The following is a 20261-nucleotide window of genomic DNA, read 5'->3' as shown; positions in this document are numbered from 1 at the left end:
AAATCAAGCTAAGGTAGAAAGAGTAGACAGCCTTTTAGGGATGCCCTAAAAGAGCTGCCCACAGCCAAGGTGCTGGGCGCATGGCAGGTGAGAAAGGGAGGGATGGACCTTCCTTCAAAGTGTCTGAAAGTCACTGTCATCCAATACGATGGTTTGCAGCCCTCCATCCTCCAGGACCGAGACCAGCTTGATGCAGTAGCAGGATCGCAGACTGAAGTCGAGCGGCTTCAAATGTGGGTTCACTGCATATGAACTGTGTGTCTGTCCTTGGGCTGCTCTGAGCCTGTCTTCTTTTCCGTAAAGTGGGGAGCTGGGTAGTAGCAGTTCCTACCACGAGGTTGCTGGGAGGATTCAGGGAGAAAGGGTTGGACACCATGGCTGGCACAGCCGGCCCCTGATCACTGGGGACGCTGCTCTTTTTGCTCTGTCATCGTTTTCTGTGCTGTCTGGTAGGGATGGTGAGGGCACATGGCCAGTGCTCTGGTTGGGAGCAGTTTGGGTCGAATCAGAGACAGCAGGGAGGGGTGAGGACCTCCGTGCCCCTCCTGCGCTCGGCTCTTCCATGATGAGAAAATTAACAAGCACCGTGAGGAGATGGGTGTAGGTTGTGTTGGGTGGGCGCCGGGTGAGTGCTAGTCCATGGAAACACGGTCTGCAGAATGTACTGGAGAGCCCCCCCAAATAGAAAAGGAATTAGAAATAACAAAAAACGAGGCCACAGCGTGCAGTTTCCAGTGAGCTTCCTTGTGCATCTTGAGGGTTTTTCTGCCCCGGGGAACCAGAGCCTTCCAGGGAGGAATCTGTGAGTCGTTCCCCTTCCTGGACCCACAGCGCCCTCTGGTGTCTGGAAGCCAGAGCGTGTGTTCCAGTTTTGCTCTGCAGGCCTCCTGCCCACGTGCCTGACGTTGGGAGCTCTCTGCCAGCAGGTCTGGTGTTGGCCTTCTTTCCTGGTGTCTGGAAGATCGGAGGACAAAGGGAGCCTCAGTGTTGCTCAAACGTGGGCTCAGGTGATGGACAGAAAGCACATTTGGGGGAGTTGGGTGGATGCGGTTTGGATCCCAGGTCTGCAGTGGCTGGGTGATCTTTGGTTAGTGTCTCTCTGGGCCTCAGCTCCCTCATCTGTAAAGTGTGGCCATTGGCGCCCACCCCCGAGGGCTGTGGTGGGGATTATAGGAGGTTGATATTGGCATGCAAGCACCTGGCTTAGGCCCTGGCACACGGTGGGTGCTCCTAAAAACCTGTTCCTTGTTTTTATTCCTTTCCTTTTGTTGCTAGAAGCTATTGCTAACATCCATAAGAGTGACACGCAATTCTTAGATAGATGGTGTTTACAGACCTAGCGTGTGGGAGAGTGATGGGTTCACAGAGCTGCAGAGCCTGGGTCGGACCCCCCTCCAGGGGCCTGTTCACCCATTCAGGAGAGGAGACGTGCACACGAATTCTGGTCATGAGGTCATCTTTTAAGGGTGTGATTCTTCACACTGGTCCTTGAGCGAGTAAGGTTGTGCCACCTCTGTCCCCTGTGCTGTTACACATGCAGAGGGCGACAACACTGTCAGGAGACCCTACCTAGGCCACTACCTGGTGTTGGGGACAGAGACAGGCAGCAGTCACATCAGCAAGGCACTTTGAGGGTGTCCTAGGATGCTTGGGGTTCTACTGCTGGGGGCTGTTTAGAAAACGGAACCAAAGCACATCTAGGGAATTAGCGTAAGCACAACTCATCTGAAGGGAAAAACAGAAAGAAAATGACCATCAGCTGACTTTGTTCTTTACAAGTACCCTTTACAAATACAACCGCAGCAAAACATGGGAGCAACCTGATGGAAAATTGCACTGAACCAAGCCGATGGACACAAGCGAACATTGCAAAGACCTTATGCTGTGGAGATGTGCACGTACCCCAGTGCACCTGAAACTAGACTAGAAGGCCCGTGTGCTCACACACAAGATGCGTGTGCAGTGAACACGGCCTACGCACCGGGGAGGGGATTTCAGATGTTTTATGTCTTGTTAATTGCTGTGCATGGTGCTACATTAGTACATCAGTAAACATCTAACCAAAGACTGGCTCTTAACGTAGTGACGATCCTTTTAAATACAGTATACGCACAGTTGTTAGGGGTAAAATCCATAATCAGTATGATTTTGGAGGGAAGAGCCCTCTCTCCCAGCGTGGGGATTTGCTCAGTACTGGCTGGTGACAACTGGGGTCCAGATGGCAGAACATGGCAGTGGCTGAGGGCCAGGCTTTGGGGACCTGGCACTGCCTGTCCTGCCGTGTAACTTTGGAAAGGTCATTACAATTCTTGGTGCCTCAGTTTCCTCTCCTGTACACTGAAGGTCATAGAAACAACCAGACACTCTTGTAAGGGTGACCTGAGTGTGATCATGGTTGGAACTTAGCAGGGCACCTGTAAGTGAGGGCTGGAGAAAACACGAGTGCGAATCACATCTCAGCCATCCGGGCACTGGGCTCCCTGAGCACGTGATCAACTCAGGCACATGCAGTTCAGACCAGAGGCGCTTGGTGCTTTGGGTTGGACGTCTATAGATGTGCTCCTTCCCGTGGGCCTGAGGCTGGCAGGACGGACACCTGGAAATCCCTGCTATTCTGCTGCCACGAAATGTGTTGGCACGGGGAGAGTGAAGACGACACTGAGAAGTCAGCCTGAAATGGATCCTTGGAGGTGACATTGCCAGGCCAGTCAAGGCTCCCCTAAGCCAGCTCCTCCAGTGACTCAGCTACAGGAAACAGTACGTTTCCTGCCGGGGGTCTTTGTTTTCTTCCATAGCAGCAGCTGGTGTTCACATTGCCCTTGGAGTTGGTGTGGACGTACGAGGCGTTCAGGCAGAGGCTGGCCTAGACCAGGGGGGCAGGGCAGGTGCTCAGGTTCTCTGGATGGAGAGTAATGAGGACAGAGGAGGGAGACAGCTTTACAGTCTGGACCACAATGTATGGACGGTGAGGGCCCTAGAGACCCGCAGCAGATGGAATTGGGGCAAAGTGTCCCGTAGCGCCATGCTTTGGTCAGCAGTTCATTACTCAGCATTTGCGAGAGGGGAAAAAATCTCCAACCAACCACCACCAAGAAACCCTTCCTTAAGCATTTTCACAGAAATCCATATGGCGATAAATAAAACTTCCTGTGGATTTTGTGCTCAGATTTCACAGCGTGGTGCACCAGAAAAAATAGTGGGCAAATAAGAAACTCAGCTGAATTTTACTGGGTTGGTCGACTCAGGAGCAGACAGAATTTTAGGTCACACAGACGTCGGTGGCTTGTCGTTCATGGTTTTCTTCAGTTTCCACTGTGACCATGAACCTGACAGGACAGGGGTGGTGAAGGAGGAATCTGAGCCAGACAAGTAGCCAAGGCTGCTCTGACTTCCCAGAAACTTCCACTCAGTGTCCTGAAGAGGCTGCGAGAGCCACGGGCAGGCTGGCACCGGAGTGTCCACAGGCATCAGTGGGAGTCCTGGTGGGTGGGCTCACCGTGACGCTGAACAAGTCAGGTGCCCACTGGAAACGGAGGAAAGAGAGGCCACGGCCAGCACAGTCACATTAAGGAGCGCCGTGAGGAAGCCAGGTGACAGCAGGCAGCTGAGGCACTTTGGCCCCCAGGTCTGAGAAAAGCCGACTCTGCACCTGGTTATTCCAAGCCCCCAGGAGCCCAGGGCTTCCTGTTCTCTGATGATTTGCAGTTGGACAAAACAGGCTGCTCCCCATCATGGCTGTTGACCCTACAGCATCCGCCTCTCAGGAAAGGCCACCAGCTAGAGGGGCATTGGGGCCTGTGGGGACAGCGTCCGGGAGAGCCGTTTCCAGGCTCTCAGCCTCACGTGGAAAGGTGCTGGCTCGGGTAGTAGACGGACATCAGCTGTGGCTGGTTGGCCGTCAGCTGTTACCAGTTAGCCAATTAGCCACTGATATAACTGCCGGGGCTGAGCTAGCAAGTGTGGATTGCAGTTAACAAGTGGGGTGGTTGGCAGAGGAGCGAACGACGATTGCGCGTCGTGTGGCTCCTGCTTCCTGTGTCTCCAACCCAGCCACCAGCGAGAGTATAGTGGTGTGACTCCCCTGTCTACGGCTCCGTGGGTGTTCCTTTTGGGCCTCACCATATCCTGCGTTCTTATGCAGGGAGTGGGACCAGAGACCCCGCATGACACCCTGCATGACAGGGACCTACCTGCCAAAAAGGGACAGTGGGCGCCTAGAATTCCTTAGCTTTACATGTCTTCCTTTGGCTTAAGCACACTGTCCCTTTTCAAACATGCAAGTATGTGAATTTGCGTTTGATTTTAAAATGGTGCTGCTGTCTTTCCCTGCGAACACTGCTCAGCCACCACGTGTCCCTTGGCAGACGAAGTCCTGTGTGTTTGGAGGGCACCTCCCCTCTGCCGCGATAGGACCCCAAGTGACCCGCCTCCCCATGTGTCTCCTGCCAACTCTGGGTCCATTTTCCCGCCTCCCCATCCTTGGTTCCTCCCCCTTGCACAGCCACCCTCCCTGCTGCCTGTTAAAATCCGAGAGATGCTTCTGACCTTCTAACCACTGAGGCATCAAGCACGGAGCAGGTTCCCTGGGCCGTTTCTTATTCATTCCTCCCAGGAGTGCAGCTGGGAAGCACCGTTGTCCCCATTTCATGGACAAGGCCACTGAGACCTAGGGAAGCACCCACACACATTGATGTTTTCATTGTAAGGAGCTGTAGGAAGAGGACAAAGTGGTTTATAATAAGCTCTGGCTTGTTCAGAGTCATACCAACCACCCATCTAGGGCCAGGCTAGAGGGCTGGAGAGGGACGGCCGAATGATGGTCGTGAACTTTGGACCGTGATCAAATCAGCCATGTGCACCTGAGAGGAAAGGTGGGTAGGGTTAGGGGATGATGAAGTCTAGAAAACAAGATCCCTGGCCACGACGTAGCTAATAGGATGGAGCCGGTAGTACGTGTCATAGAAATGAGGATCCTGCTCAGCCGTGCTCTGGTCAGTCCCCATCGGAGCCACCGCAGGTCCTCTCTATGACGCAGCCACCGTGGTGCCTGGGGCCACTGCCCGGGACAGTCAGATCTGCTCTCGTAGTGACACTGCTCTGATGCCAACGCGACAGACACACCCTGTGCCGTCCACAGTGTGAGAAAGCACAGGTACTGCCCCCCGAGCTAGTTCTTTCTTTGGTATCGTTCAAAGGTGTGTGTGTGGGGGTTGGGGGTCTCTGTGTGAAATTGTGAGATGAGAAGGTTTCGTGGCGCTAGGATTGGCCTGCGAGGTGGGTGGGGAAAGAAGAGAGGGCTCTGCTGCATGTGGTGTCCCTCTCGGTGACTCCTTTTCAGAGCAGTGACCAAGGGAGGGCTCCAGGAACCATACGAAGCTCCTACGTATGGGAGGGTCTCTGGCATAGGTGAAATATGTGTCATGGCAAGGCAGAGTGGGCACTCTTTTATTTCCCGATTCTTTGAGAGGGTAGGATGGGGACATTAGCGATAGCAGCCATCAGAATTCAATGGCCAACACTTGGTGATTTTATCTGGAATGGTCCAGTGACCTTGTCTCAAAGAAGGTGCCATGCAGTGGAAAAAATCACCGTGTCAGCCTGTTACCAACCTCTAGCTATGTACCCGGCTGCTCAGTTTATGAGTATCAGTTTCCTGCAGCCCCTTCAAGGAGTCTGGTGCATGTCCAAGGTCACACAAGGTCACGTTGGGGGAGTGGGGCAGAGGCTGTGTCTGTCTGACTCTAGAGCCCCACTCGCAGGTACTGCGCTGGCCAGTGCCAGCTTCTTGCTCATCTCCAAAAGCAGTGCTCATATCTGGGGACCCTTGACCCTCAAAAACCACATTCCTGTGGGAATCACCTTATTTTATATAAGGACTGCACTGTCGAGCATCTGAGCCATGAAATGCAAGTTACGTGTGTGTGTGAGTTTGTATGTGTGGATTTTCTAAGATAAGTTTATGTCCTTTGCCTCCAGCTCTGGGTCCCTTTCTCTCTGCTCACGGCTGGCTTAATCAGCACCCCCATCTCCTATTCTTAGCCTGTGCGTTAATGTGCATTATTCATGGTCATCGAGTTGGATAACTGTGGTTGAGGGCCTTCTATTTTTACCATAATTAAGGGTGTAGGGTAAAATAGGTTTAGCTCCTCTGCACCCTCAAACAGCCTTGTAGGTTGGGGGCCAAATGCTGAGAGTGCGAATGAATGAGGGAGCCGCAGACCCTGTCCGTGGTGCTGAAGGACACGCTGGAGAAGTGGAGTTCACGGGCTCTCTCAGCCCCAGGCAGAGCGCGAATGGGACCGTCTGCATGTTTCCCCAGCTCCATGTGACACGCTGGCGCTTGCCAAGTCTAAGGGACCAGTCACAGGACCCAGGGCTGAGTTCATTTATGGGGAGGGCAAATGCTGGACTGCTGGCCAGCTGGGCTAGGAAGGCAGGGGAGGCTAAGGGCGTGGACCCTAAACCCAGACTGGCTGGGTCCAGTCCCTGCTTAGCCACTTTGCAGCTGTGTAACACTTGGCGGGGACTCCACCCCTATAACCCCTGCTTTGCTCATCTATAAATTGGCGACTGTAATCGCAGTTGCCTCAGAGGGTTGCTGCACTGATGAAATGAGCTAATGAAAATAAATGAGTTATTTGTAAAAAGTGCTCATAAATGCTAAGTGTCATTACCATTACACCAGCCTGCTGTTCCATTTTTATCCACCGAATGACGTCTTCTGCGCCCTCTGCATCAGTGAGGTCTTATCCCCAGGGGCACTCACCAGCTGTGAGATGGCAAAGCTCTCTGTCCCCTGAGGAGGATATCTGTCACCCCCAGTCTCAGGAAGCCTGGAGGCTGTTGTTAGAAAGCGTGTCCAGGTGGGCTGGCTTAGAGCGGGAGGGGTCCTTTCCTTTCTTCAGTTCATCCAGAATGATCTGAAGAGCATCTGAGGATAATCACAGTCCTCGTGTCTCTCAGTGCTGCTGTCAGCCGGGACTCATGCATGCGCACACCCCTTCCCCTCTTCCTTCCTTCCCTCCTTTCATTTCCTGCCTTTCTTTTCTGTCTGTACTTGATTGTGGGTCCTGAGCTGCACATATTCCCTTTAAAAATCTCCTGTGCCTCACCTCCCCATTTCCAGGGCATCCGCTGATCTTTTCCTCACTTTTCATTGACCCACCCAACAGACATGAGAAAGTGTTCTTTGTTCTCAATAGAATACAAACCACTGGAATGTTAATACTGTTTTATACTCTACAGATCATGTCCACATTCATTTTCTCACCAGAAAGCTGCACGAACCTGTTTTACAAAGGATGAAACTGAGGCTCAGAGAGTTGAGTGACTTCCTGATGGGACAGGATGGCTGTCTGGGGCTCTAACTCCCTCTTTTCAAAGCCACCACAGACAGCTGATGGTTAGCACAACTGGAGGGTTTTGGAGGGTGTGTCACTGCAGCAGGGTGGTGGCCTGTGATATGAAAATTAGGTGATGTTAAAACATGATCTGTGTAGGTCAGGTTGACTTTTGGGGGTTCACAGTTTTCGTAAGAGCCCATCTAATGAAATGTGTGGGTCTCATGATGACTTGAATGGGACATTTCCCAGAATGTGTCTGCAGTTCTGGCGTGGTCACCCTACCCGTGTTCAATCAGAGTCACACAGGTGTTACCCTCTCAGACAGAGAAAGCATTGCACCTCTCCGGAGGCTGCTAGTCAGTGTGCTAGAATACACAGCAAGCAGCCTCCTCCCCTTAACAAAGGGGACGTGGCTGGAGCTGTGACCTCGGCCGTCTAGAACCAGTTTGCCCAGCTGCCCATGTCCTGGAAGCCCCAGTCCTGCAGGCAGGCTCACTGTCCCTGTGTACAGATGACACTGACACTCGGAGCGTGTCACTCACTTGGCCAAGGCCTGAGGGCCAAGCACTGGTGGCAGGATTTGAAGCTGCAGTCTGTTGGTTCTTGAGACCATTGTTTTTCCAACACCCTGGTCTTCCCTCTGTTCCTGGGTGTTTCAAACCCCTAGGGCGAATTTTCAAGGAGGAGGGTCTCCCCGCTGTCTTCCCCGATAAGCCCGCAGGGCTCAGGAAAGGACCGAGGTACACAGAGCACTGTGGGTCCTTTGCCCAGCGGGCAGTGGCGAGGTGGAGGTGATGAAGTCCTGACTTTTCTCCTCACAGAGCAGCAGTCCTGTAAATGAGGCAGATCCAGTGACTTGTTGTGCTTCTGTGAGAAAGTGCCAGCAAAGCTGGACATGTGACAACTGTGGGCAGAGGGAAGGTTCTGGAACTCTCTGGGGTTCCCTGTGCATTGTCTCTGGGCTCCTTCCTGGCTACCTTTATTGGACGATCCTGGGAATTCCAATGCCCTGCTCCTACCTCCTTTATTCCTGAGGCAGGAGGGAGCCCAACAAGACATCCCTCCCCTTCCTTCAGCTGTAGGGCGTCCCCACCAGCAGCAGCCAGAGGACAGACTGGCCTTTCAAGGACCTGCCATCTTAACTGGGGTAACGGAACACTGGGGTGACCTCTGCATCAGGTCACCCTAATAAGGTTGATCCTGGAGGGAAGTACCGTCGGGGGCATTTCCAGAGGAAGTCCTTACTCTGCGATAGTCCCCCTTTGGGGCGATCTTGAACTCAGCCTAGAATTGTAGAGAAGCAGAGTTTAGTGGGTTGGTGTCCCTGCTGTGCCGTTTGCTCAGATCAGCGCAGTCTGGGGCAGGGGACACAACCTGGGCCTTGCAGCCAGGTGGGGCTCCTGGGAGCTGAGCTAGCCCACTGCTGCCCCCAGCACCCTGGGTCGGTGCAGACCTCCTGTCCCCTGTGAGGCAGACGAAGCAGCTGCAGTGCTTTCCCAGGGAGGGAGGGCGGCCTGAGGCTGCAGGCAGAGACCCCAGGGGAGGGACCAGCCAGGCTGGGCACGCAGGCATTAACTGCCACCCCCCGGCCTCACCCTGCCACGTAAACCACTGATGCCACGAGAGAATCACGGACCGTCTGTGCCCGTGAGCCCCTGTGAAGTGAGGATAAAAATACTGAGCTGCAGGATTGCCGTCCCATGACTGCTGTGCATGCAGACGCTGCTGAGTGCAGTGAGGACATGAAGAGCCAGACTCGGGGCCCCAGCTCGCTCTTCACGTGCAAACTGGGCTTTCACTTCATACGGTGCAACACGTACGTGATCGCTGCGTCTGTTGTACGGCTGCTGTGGGGATGAGGTCCATGCACTGACTTCCGTGAAGTACTCAGTCTCGGCACGTAGTACGTGTACCGTGAGGATGGACGGCCAGCAGCTTCCATGTCACTGTAGCATCACTGCTGCTGCTGCCACTTTTGGTGCTGATGGAAACATTGCTAATTGATGTTTCGTCAGCGTGTGGGACCTCGGAGATCACTTCCACCTGGTCTGGTCGCCTCTTTCAATGTCTGGATGGTTTGAGTTTCGAAATAGCCAAATGGGGGATGGGTGGGTACTTCCACAAATTCTGATGTGCAAGTGCGAGCTGGAAATGCTCTGCCCCAGCTGCCCCCCCACACGGAGGGTCATGGCACTTTGTCCCCAGAAAGCACCCCGTGGACTCCCACTTGGCCCAAGTAAACGGCCACCACAGAAAACCCTGGGCCCCTAACATCAACGACCTTCCTCTTGTGAAACACCCCCAATGGCTCACAGCCAGCTGTCTCTGAAGACCAAAGAGGAAGCCCCCCTGCAAAGGGCCCAGCTGCTCATGCTTGCCCACCGGAGGCTGTTGCGGTCTCCTCTTCCTCTGCAAGTCAGGCTGGCTCTCCTTCCTCACACTTGGGAACCCCTGCCGATGGCAGCTTCGTCGTCTTGACACAAGTGTATGAAGGACCAGTTTTGCCCCTGATTTGGCGCAGAGAAGCAGAGCCCCCCCCCCCACACGCACACACGTATGTGGATCCACTGCAGCCCCTCTCACACCCCGTGGGAAGGTCGGGACAAGGTCGCTGTGGAGACGCACCGCCAACACGGGCGTATGTAAGGCTTCAGAAAAGCCTGCTGTAAAGTGTAAAGGAACCTGTTAACTCAGGGTAACTCTGCATTTCACAAGCCTGTTTGACCAAAGAACCCCAGCCCTCCCCAACCCCCTCACACGTTAATTACAGATCAAACTGGACCATCCAGAGCAGCTTTGGAAACGTAATATGAAGCACCATGGAGGCGACTAGTACTTTTAGAATTGCACAGTGGCTGTGATTGTTCCCATTTTACAGAGAGAGAAACTGAGACTCAGAGATGAAGTTGCCCAAAGTGGCCCACCCTCCTGTAGGTGAGGGTAGCAGAAGCGGGCATTCAGCCTACCAAGTCCGTGATGCCTGCCCACCAGGCTGCCTTGCCTGGAATGACCTGCTCTGGAAGTTTCTACCCATCCTAACTCATCCCTCCAGTCTCCGGGACTGGAGCTGACTGAACCCTCCTGGCCCCCGGGCCTGAGAACCAAATACCACTTATTGGCAAATCAGCATTTTGTGTGAGGCCAAGTGCCCTTGTCTCCACCGTTAAATCGCTATGAGACAGTGAGACTGTGCATCTGGTGTGACCGTCCCAGGCAGCGCGTGCCACACACGGCACACGGTTTGAAAGGCGCTTCCCTGGTCATGGTGTGCTTCCACCCAGTCCCGCTGTCACTGTGGGCGGGGCAGCTGTGACCCCCCAGGCAGCTAGGAAGCACGTGCACGTCCTGTCCCCACAGCAGACGTGTGTGCTGAGTGCCCCAAACCTCGCCGCAGCCTTGCCGCTGGCACCGTCCACACTTAGACAAGAGGCAAGTGACACACGGAGCCTTCAGAGGTGGCTCAGGGTGCAGAGCTGGGGCACAGACTCCACGTCTGTCTGATGCCAGGGCCGGACTTGTCTGTCTGTCTGTCTCTACAATTTCACACTGACTTTTACTAGACTATTAAGGTCATAGACGACACTTCATAGAAATGTAAAAAATAAATACGTGTGTGTGTATATGTCTATATGTACACATACATGCATACGTCTGAATCTGTAGATAAAAACTAGAAATATCTAACGTCTGACATGCCTTTGAGAAAATAAGCCCCATTTGGCAGGGTTGTTATGTGGACCAAATGAGATGATATGTGGTGATTGCTAAATATTACCTATAGATGCAACAGTTCACTCTTTCGCTGACTGTCCAGCATCTTCATTTCTCAGCTGGAAAAGCCCAGAAAGAGGCATTGCTCTGGTCATGTCACACGGAAGAGTGACAGAGAAGGGGGAAGCTGGTGGAAGTCTCAGGAATCCTTGATTTGAATCAGGTGGTGTGGGAGCTGAATGGGAGCTTCGGGGCCTGGAGGCCCCTGTTTTTAAGTTGCCCCCTCGCCCCTCTCCGGGAGGTGTGTGGGGGGAGGGAGATGAGCAGCCTGGCCCAGGGCCCCCCGTCGTCCGACAGCTGCTCCATGGCTGTGCTTGTCACCAGCTTCTGCATGTGATTCACTCCAGTGGAGTTTGCTCCAGGTTTAAAACACGTGAATTACCTGTTCCAGCCCCCTGGTTCTCAAGTGGACGGTGGTTTTGCCTCCCAGGGGACGTTTGGCAGTTACGGGGGACATTTTTGGTGTCACAGCTGGGGAGTGCCACTGGCATCTAGGCTTGCTGGTAGATACCCTACAAAGCCCAGGGCACCCCCCACCAAACAGTCGTCCAGTCCTGCCAGGTGGAGACCGGGTCCAGGGCGAGGGCCTCCTGCAGCCAGCGCTCTGCTTTACACGTGTGTCTCTGAGCCGGGAGCCAGGTGGCTACACTGTGTGTCAGGGCAGGGGCGTGCCCTGGGGTGTCCCACTGCTGCCATGTGCATGTGGACCACCTGGGGGTCTTGGTCAGAGGCGAACCCCAGTGGAGCCTGAGACCCTGCATTTCTTATGCTCTGTCACGTGGCCCCCAGGCTACAGGTTGGCGGACCACCCCCTGTCTCCACTGCCCAGCCTTCCAGGACGTGGTCTCCAGCATTGTCCGTTTGCTGCACTAACCTCTGCTCTCTTCCTGTCATCCTAGGGTTCCCTGGGCCCGCCTGGTCCCCCTGGGAGAGACGGCAGCAAAGGTGTGCGGGTACGTCTGATCTGTCTGCCCTTCCCTCAAGGCGTGCCGGGCCTGGGACCCCCGTCAGAGCTCCGTGTTCTCTAGGGCAGGGTGTTGGCAGGGCTCCTTAGCCGCAGCATCTCCCCAGGTCCCTGGAGGTCAGCCTGATGGTTATAACAGCACCAGCAGCCGCTGTTGCCATGGCTTCGCCTGCCTGTCCTTGGAAGCTATATCCTCACGTAGCAGACACGCAGTTCTGCATGGGAGGTCTTGTTGTCCCCAGTGCCCAGACTTGGAACCACGTTCTCGTCCCAGGTGAGGGATTCACCCGAGACCCCAGTTCGTAGCTCGAGGAGGTGGGGTGGCACCCGAGAAGTCCGCCAGACCTTGCACGGCCAGCCCGCCTCCCTCATGTCGGCACTCCCACTCCACCTCTGCGCTGAAACACACTCCAGAAAACCAGAGAAAAGTGATCTCGACTCTGGGGGGTCAGCCTGCTCCGCGGGAAAGGGGGTGCTCTTCTCTACCAGGGACCCCCACGGAAATAAGTTGTGGGTGCCCCGCCTCTCTGCTCCCTTCGAGGTTCCCAGCCTCAGAGTGGGAGCTGCCTTGTGGGGGCCTCCTAAGGCCACAGCCGTTAGCACTTCAGGACAGGAGGTCTGGGGTGGGGACTAGGGGAGAGAGGGCAGTTCAGGAATCCGCAGACCCCCTCTGACTCCCCTCTGGGTGGCCAGACTCCTCCTCCGAGAAGAAGGCCTGTGTCATGCCCACCGCTGTGTACTGTTCTGTCTGAACTGGGTTCTCCGACCTCCAGGCCGGAGCAAGTCGGGCTTGAGATGCCATCACCTGCAGGAAGACCAGCACCTCCGCTTATAGCAGGAGGTTCTGGGAGGCGGGCCTGGGTCTCTGACCGTGGGGGTTACATTGCACCTGTGCCAAGTTCCGAGTTCCAGGAACGCAAGTCCCCAGAGGCTTTGGGTGTCCTGAGGTGCTGGGCCTGTGTCCCCCTGGGTTGTGACTGTGCACTTTTTCGTCTGCAGGGGGAGCCAGGAGAGCCGGGGCTGCCTGGAGAGGTGGGAATGCGGGTAAGTGTCACTTGAGCCCAGTGACAAACCTGATGCAACACCAATTGCTTGGGTGTAGGGGAGCCGTCCAGATGCATCCCTGCCTACCCTTCTCATGTAACTGCATGCATGCTGCATGTGTATGTCCACGCGTGTACGATGTTTCCGAAATTCTTAGAAAAAATGGATTATGCCATACTCTGCCATTCGTCTCTTCCATTTAACAAAAGATCAGAGACATCGTTTCACACCGGCAGATAGATACCCGCCATTCTCTTAATCTGTGCATGTTATTCCATGATACGGATGCATTGCTATTTACATTTACCTTTCCCCATCGATGGACCCTGAAGGTGGTGTCTCATGTTATTTGTTTTGCACTAAAATCAGTGAAGGGATAAATGCATGCACGTATGCACGTGTATGGGTGTGTGTGTGTTTCTCCTTACGTTTTTATTTCAGTAGGATAGATTAGAAACATTGGGATACCTTTGGCTGAGGAAATGCACAGTTTGATTTTCATAACTTTTCATAGATATTGCCAAGTGAGTTGCTTAAAAGCTGTCGCAGTTCACGGTCCGGACGTCAGAGGCGCCTGGGCTCTGCAGGCTTCTGTTGGGCTCTGTCGGGGCTGCTCCCGGCCGTCCTGGCCCCACGGCCAAGGGCGCCTGCTGAGCAGCGAATCAGTCGTGTTGATCAGACGCTGTGCACGTATCCTGGCCAGACGACGGGACGAGGGGCCTGGGGCACGGGGTCTGGGACTTTGTCACACTGGCCCCGTTAGAGCTCAGCTAACACGCTGCTAGCTCTTCCTTGAAGTTGAGCAGATCAGGTGTGAATCTTGGCTCTGCCAGGCGGGCGATGGCATAAACTCGAGACAAAGGAGAGGCAATGGGGTGGGTCCCTTGGTGAGACCTGTGAGAGCAGCGTGGCAGCGTGTGGCGTGTCAGACGCAGACTGTCTCCTCCCCGTGCCTGGTGGTGACTGATGTTGCCCCCGCCCCTGCATTTTCTTTCCGTTCCCAAACCTTGCTGTGAACACTCTGCAGGGATTCCATGGACCCCCAGGACTTCCTGGCCCCCCCGGACACGTGGGAGCTCCTGTAAGTAAGGGCGCTTGTCTGAAAGGGGTTCTTTCCTTCTCCTGGGATGGGGCCCCAAGCCCCCTGACAGGTCCCCTCCTGCTTCTGAGCACAGGGGACCCACTGCCTTGGACATGGCAGATGGTCTCTCATCTTAGACCAGAAATACTTCACCGTTTTGGTACTTCAGAATCTTCTGTAGAATAAGTTTAAATGCACGCTCCCGGGACCCTGTTCCCAGGCTGTGAAGCAGTGGCTTTTGGTGGAGCCCAAGAATTTGCATTTTCCCCAGAAGGCCCAGTGTTCCTGACACTTGATCTAAAGAAGCCATTTTTACCGACCTGTCTAATCCATCACTCTGGAAGGACGTGGTGTCTTTATTAACTCCCAGCCTGTAGAGCAGTGCCAGGCACGTGACAAATGTTCAATGACCTTGTAGCCACGGAATAAAGTGATGAGCAAACAGGTGTGGTACATAAGGAGCAAAGTGGCTGCTTGGGTGTCTAACCCTGCTCTTGGTTCTCATTAAGAAAGATGTGAGATTATCTCCAAGGGAAAGGGCGTTTTCAAACAAGGCAGCCTGCACTACCTTGGGCATCAAGCTCTCTGCTCTCTGGTGTTTGGGCAAAATGCTTGGACGGAGGTAAAATGGCGTGGAGTCCAGTTCCCCCACAGGCCCGGTGGTCGCACACCCTCTGCCCTCTGGGACAGCGTCCTGGGCTCTGGTCTGGGACCTCCTCTCAGGGATGTGTTATTCCCAGAACCCACAAGTGGGCCTGGACCATCTTTATAGAATGTCCGAGGGTCCGTTCTCTGGGAAAGAAGAGAACAGAGAAGGGCCACGCGGGGCGTTCCCATAGTCACGCAGGGCACAGCCAGCGTCTGCAGCAGGGCCAGGCACCCCGCTGTTGGCCTGCCCTGGCCGCTGAGCTCAGGGACACGGTGTGTGCCAGCCTGTGACCAGCATAACCTCTCACCCTGTCGGGCGTGTGGGAGGAGAGCAGGCCGCTGCGTGGAGTGAGCCTCCAAGGGGAGGGGGCGGGGGCAGGTGCCTCACGGTCCCTGGCAGCCTGTCCGTGGGCCCTCAGACTTTAAGGACAGAGAAGTGGGGTGTTGTGTTACTGATTGTTCCCTCTCCCCCAGGGTCTCCAAGGAGAACAAGGGGAAAGGGGAGCCCGGGGAGAAAAGGTATGTGATCACCAGCCCACCTTGGCATAGAAAAGGGGCAGAGGGCACCTGCGAACGTCTACTCTGCTTGCTCGTGGGCGCACCTGTGTGTGTGTGCCTGGCTGTGAGCGTGTATACCTGGGTGCACATCCATGACGTGTGCAGAGCGTGCGTGCTTGTCCAGGGAGGACGTCCTGCCAGTGTCCCCGTTGGCCACCGTCCCGCAGGCTGCCCCAGGCAGCAGCATCGTGGCACAGAGGAAGCTTGCACAGCGATTGTGGAGACTGCCTGCCTGCGTTTGAACCCCCGCCTGGATTCCGCAAGCACTGTGGCCTTACTTAACCTCTGAGTCTCACATGTCCTCACTGTGGAGAGTTGTATCTATTACAGAAGGCCACCATGAGGATTGAGGGAGTTCATATTTATCCTGAGAACAGTGCTGGGCAGCAGGTGCCATCTATATGTCGGCTAGGAAGACAGAAAGACAGACAGAGACAGAGACAGAGAGATAAGCAGGAGCCTGCGCCCTGCTCGCTCGCGTTGGGTGTGGTTTCTGACTGCCGTGCTGAGTTCCTGGGTGACTGGCACAGCTGGCCCCTTCTCTGCACCTCCGTCCTCCCGTCTGTCAGACAGGCCTGGACTGCTTGATGCTTTAGGCTCCTTTCCAGTTCTTGCAGCTGATGGATACTTAAAGCGGTTTATTTTCTCTGATTCCTTACATCAGCAAGAAAGAAGTTTCCATGTCCCCTTCCGACAGGACTGTCCAACATCGTCCTAGTATTTCCCACATACTAGCTTCCTTAAACCTCACCGCAACCTCGTAAGGTAAACGCCATCCCTGTTTGGATGGGAAACTGAGCCACAGAGATGCTCAGGCTTTGGTCCAAGGTCACACAGCTGGAGCGCGGGAGAGCCGGGGTTGGCTTCTGAGTTGTGAGGCTGACCGCTGAGACCTGCCCTTCTCTGCCCCCGAGAGCCCCCGCTGCCACTCAGTCTATGCCAGAAACCAAGCTGGTGGCCCTCTGTCCACACCCTGTCCTCCCTCATGCTCGTGTGGACAGTGCAGAGGCAGCGACACCCAACACAAATGAACAACAGAACAAAACAGGGTCAAGCCTTCAGGTGGGACTCGCTCTCTCCGGTTCGACCCTCCTGTTTGTCCCCCACCTCACATGCCCCGGATTTCGGAAGTCCTTACAGTTAGAGACCTGCTGTGTAGGCTGTCATCTTCTGTCTCCCGGCCGTGTCTCTCTCTCTCTGCTCTCCCTCAGCTCCCCTTCCCTCATGCATCCTCTCTTGCTCGTTTTCTTTCTCTCGTCCCCCACTAATTAGAACCCACATCTGTCAGCACCCCGACCGTGTCCCTCCTGGCCCCGCTGTTCGTGTGCTGACACCACATCCAGCCCAGCCCTTGCTGTGCTCCCGCCATTGTGCTGAGTTGCAGCTGAGAGAAATCTTGGCTCCAGGCTTTACTGATCTTGAAATACAAGTGCAAGGAATTAGAAACGGGGGCTTGGGCAGCAGGCAGAGCCCTCTGCATCCAGGTGGGACGTGGGCAGTAACGAGCTGGGAACCTGGTCAACACATTTTCCTCTGCGGAGCCCGTGGGACATGCTCCAGTCGTCGGCGGGCTGCTACAAGGAGGAGAGCCCTGGACGGGAAGTCAGAGGCCCTGCCTTTGGTCCTGGCTCCGTCACTCAGTGTCCATGTGGCCCTGGACGAGAGACACCCTCGGTGTGTCAGTTTCCTCTCCTCCCAGATGAGGCGGCTGGATTCTGTGGACTCGTAAGAGGCCGCCAGCTCGGCCACCCTGAGAATCAATGCATGAGGCCAGCGTGCTGCTCCAGGAACCCGGGGGGGCGGTAGCAAGAGAGGATTGAGGGTCAAGGGAGCCAGGTTGTGGCTCCAGTGCAAGCACGCCTCACCAGGGGGAGGTGGCTTTACATCTGGGCCTCAGTTTCCTCACCTGTCAGCGGCCCTTGAGCCTGCAACCTCAGAGTGTTCAGAGGAAGGAAAGATGTGGCAACAGACATGGAATCAGTGGGCAGAGAGAGAAAAGACAGGCAGCTCTCCTCTCTGTTCACCCCACAACTCACGTAATGAAGACCTTTTCAAAAAAAGAATTGTTTCACCCCAAAACTCACGTAATGAAGACCTTTTCAAAGAAAGAATTGTATGTAATAGGGCTTGAAAATAGAAATGGCTACATCATTGTTCTAGGATGTTAAAGTAATTTATAGAAGGATATCATGTGTATGATTAAGTTTGCCTAGATGCAAGATGGAGGGAAACTACAAACCAAACTGCAGAACTGGGAAAGGTGCTGGAACAACCCCCAAGTTCAAGTTCAAATCAGTGGAGATAGGGAATGGGGCATCCTGAGCAGTTGTCAGGGATTAACTGGGGCCAGCACTGGGCTGAGCTGGGCCTCCTTCCCCTGACCTCTGCTGGAACCGGCCAGTGGAAGCATCAGCTTTTACCCAGACGGAGACAGAACCACTGCCCAGGTAGCCAGCCAGCCCCAGAAGGCGTGGGAGCATGCACCCCGAGAAAGACCTGCTGACGCCTCCCACCTGGCAGGAAGTCGCACCGTGGCCAGCAGTCACGAGAGGTGGGCTGTTGTAAATAGAATCAACCTCCACAGGCCGGCCACCCAAGACTAGCACAGCAAAAATGAGCAGAAAACCACGAATCCTGTGTCATCCAAGGAAAAACAACATCCTGAAAGAGACACACCAGCCTTAAAAAATGAAAGAACAGAAGCAATAAAGTCATAGAGAAATAGAAGCAGAGTTTGAACTCCTTTTCATAGTGGTCTTCTGGTCATTTGATACCCGTCACCTGCGGCCACACTGTGTGTCTGGGCTGGGCACTGGGGACACTTATGATAGAGTGAACACTCCTCGTTCTCATGTGAGAGAGAAGGGTAGTAACATGGATGATAAAATCAAATTAAGAGCTGGCAGGAGATAATTATGAGACCGCGGTGGAGAAGAATAGAGCTGATAATTTGGATTAAAAGGGCAAAGAGGTGACATTTAAGTGAGCCCTGAAGGGTGCTGAGGCGCCATCAGGAGGACAGCGAGAACAGCATGTAGAAACGAGAAAGAATTTGCTGTGTTTGAGGAACTCAGAGGGAAGCCGTGGCTGCTGGAGTGCCACAGGATAGGCTGTTCACGTCAGCACGAACCCACCTTTTGGAGTCCCCTTCCTCCAACAGCTCCGAGGGCCCCGCGGGCAGAAGGACAGTGGCTAAGAACACTGGACACGGTAACTACGAGTGGCACACACCAGCGTCTCTGGGCTTTGGCTCAAGAAAGCCAGTGCTTGTCTGAGAGAACGCTCGCACCTGCTCACTTCCTACCTGTCAATCAGGTGTTATAGACACGTTATCTCATTCCTTAGACACAGGTATGTTTCAAGGGAGGGATTATTACCATCCCATGAAACGTAGTCCGCCGAAACAGTCTCCGAGCGGTGCAGTGACTTGCCCATGATGCCACAGCTGGTAAGAGATTCAGACCCAGCTCTGGACGTAAGCAGATGGGTGGACATGGGACGACTCGTGGATGCCGGCGTGCTGTTAGCCGGCGATGAACTCACTCTCAGGTCTCCTGCGAGCGCTGGGCATGCAGTGGGTGTGCCCACACACTCCCTGGGTGAATGAATGATAAATAAGGTGTAGCCACACTTTACAAACCCCACATACACGTTCCTTTGTTTGGCCCCCTTCTGGACCCCTGAGATGAGGAGACGGGTTCAAAGAGGGTACCTGGCCTTCCCCTGGTCCCGGGTCTGGGAAATACAAAATGGAGATAGGAATCCGGTGTCTCTGACCTTTGGCGTATGCTCCTTGACACCCACTACACTTAAACTCCAGGCTGGTGTGTGTGTGTCCTGCATCCAGAGATGCCTGGTGGGGAGGAGCTGAGCACGGTCGGACACTGTGGGCCTTTGCTTGCTTTTCCTTTCTGTGACCTCCACCCTGGGGATGCCCATCTGTTCTTCATGTCGTCTTTCTCCTTCTTTCGCCAGGGGGAGCGAGGCCTGGATGGATTCCCTGGGAAGCACGGGGAGACTGGAGAGCAGGTAGGCGGACGTGGGCACCGCTGGGGTGAGAATGCTGGAGGACGGGCGAGTGGACCCTGGCACAAGGCCCTGTAGGGCCTGGGGCCTCGGCCTCCGTCCTGCTCGGCTGGAGGCTGCGGGAGGCCTATCGACCGACCGGCCTAAGCCCCGCTTATGTCGCTAAGAATGCAGGGGTCCCAGGGGAACGCAGCTCCTTCCCGCCATTCTCACCTCAGTCATGACGTGTGATCATGAATGTGAAGGCCGTGGGCGACGTGGACATGTTCCAAGTGATGTGTTGACTAAATCAGGATGTGTAGCTACAGGGGGATAACGTGAAGCCTTGGAAATGAATGCAACCCCTCATGGAGAGCTGGTACGGGTATTCTGTAAGATACGGAGTGGAAAATAAAGGAAAGTGCAGAATGCAGTGGAGAGAGTGCACACTGGCTTATATAGACACGGACGGTCTTGGAAGGGCCATCGAAAACTGAGAACTTGTTTTCTTGGTTTCCGCAGGGAGTGAACCTCCGTGGGTGGTGGCTGGCAAGGGAAGAACATTTTTATGCACTTAAATTTTGAACCATGTGACCGTATTATCCAAAAAGGAACTAAGTTTAAATATTTAAACAGTTACTTGATTAAAATGAAATGAAACCTAAAATCATACATCTGCTTGAAAACAATTAGGGAACTCTTATTTGTATAATATAATTTGACACATCAATATATCAGTCAATTAATACGTTTATATAATTAGCTTCAAGATAAAATAAATACATAAGTTAATTATATTTGATCTATGCATTTATTATAATAAATGTATTTTAATGTACTATATTAA

At 54.2% G+C, this 20261-nt stretch overlaps 1 protein-coding gene across 1 annotated transcript in view; it reads left to right on the top strand.

Annotated features, from left to right (window-relative positions):
• The window catches only part of COL22A1 (collagen type XXII alpha 1 chain), a 207544-nt gene that overhangs the window by 76292 nt on the left and 110991 nt on the right, over positions 1-20261 (top strand). Inside the window, exons 13-17 of the mRNA XM_033126944.1 lie at positions 12014-12067; positions 13078-13122; positions 14150-14203; positions 15326-15370; positions 19385-19438. Of these exons, the coding sequence (XP_032982835.1) occupies positions 12014-12067; positions 13078-13122; positions 14150-14203; positions 15326-15370; positions 19385-19438 (252 nt within the window). The remainder of the gene's footprint in view (positions 1-12013; positions 12068-13077; positions 13123-14149; positions 14204-15325; positions 15371-19384; positions 19439-20261) is intronic.

The sequence above is a fragment of the Rhinolophus ferrumequinum genome, chromosome 14 (genome assembly GCF_004115265.2).
Source record: "Rhinolophus ferrumequinum isolate MPI-CBG mRhiFer1 chromosome 14, mRhiFer1_v1.p, whole genome shotgun sequence".
NCBI classification, from domain to species: Eukaryota; Metazoa; Chordata; class Mammalia; order Chiroptera; family Rhinolophidae; genus Rhinolophus; species Rhinolophus ferrumequinum.
Note: the sequence above shows the minus strand (reverse complement) of the source record. Positions and strands in the feature narration are given on the sequence as shown.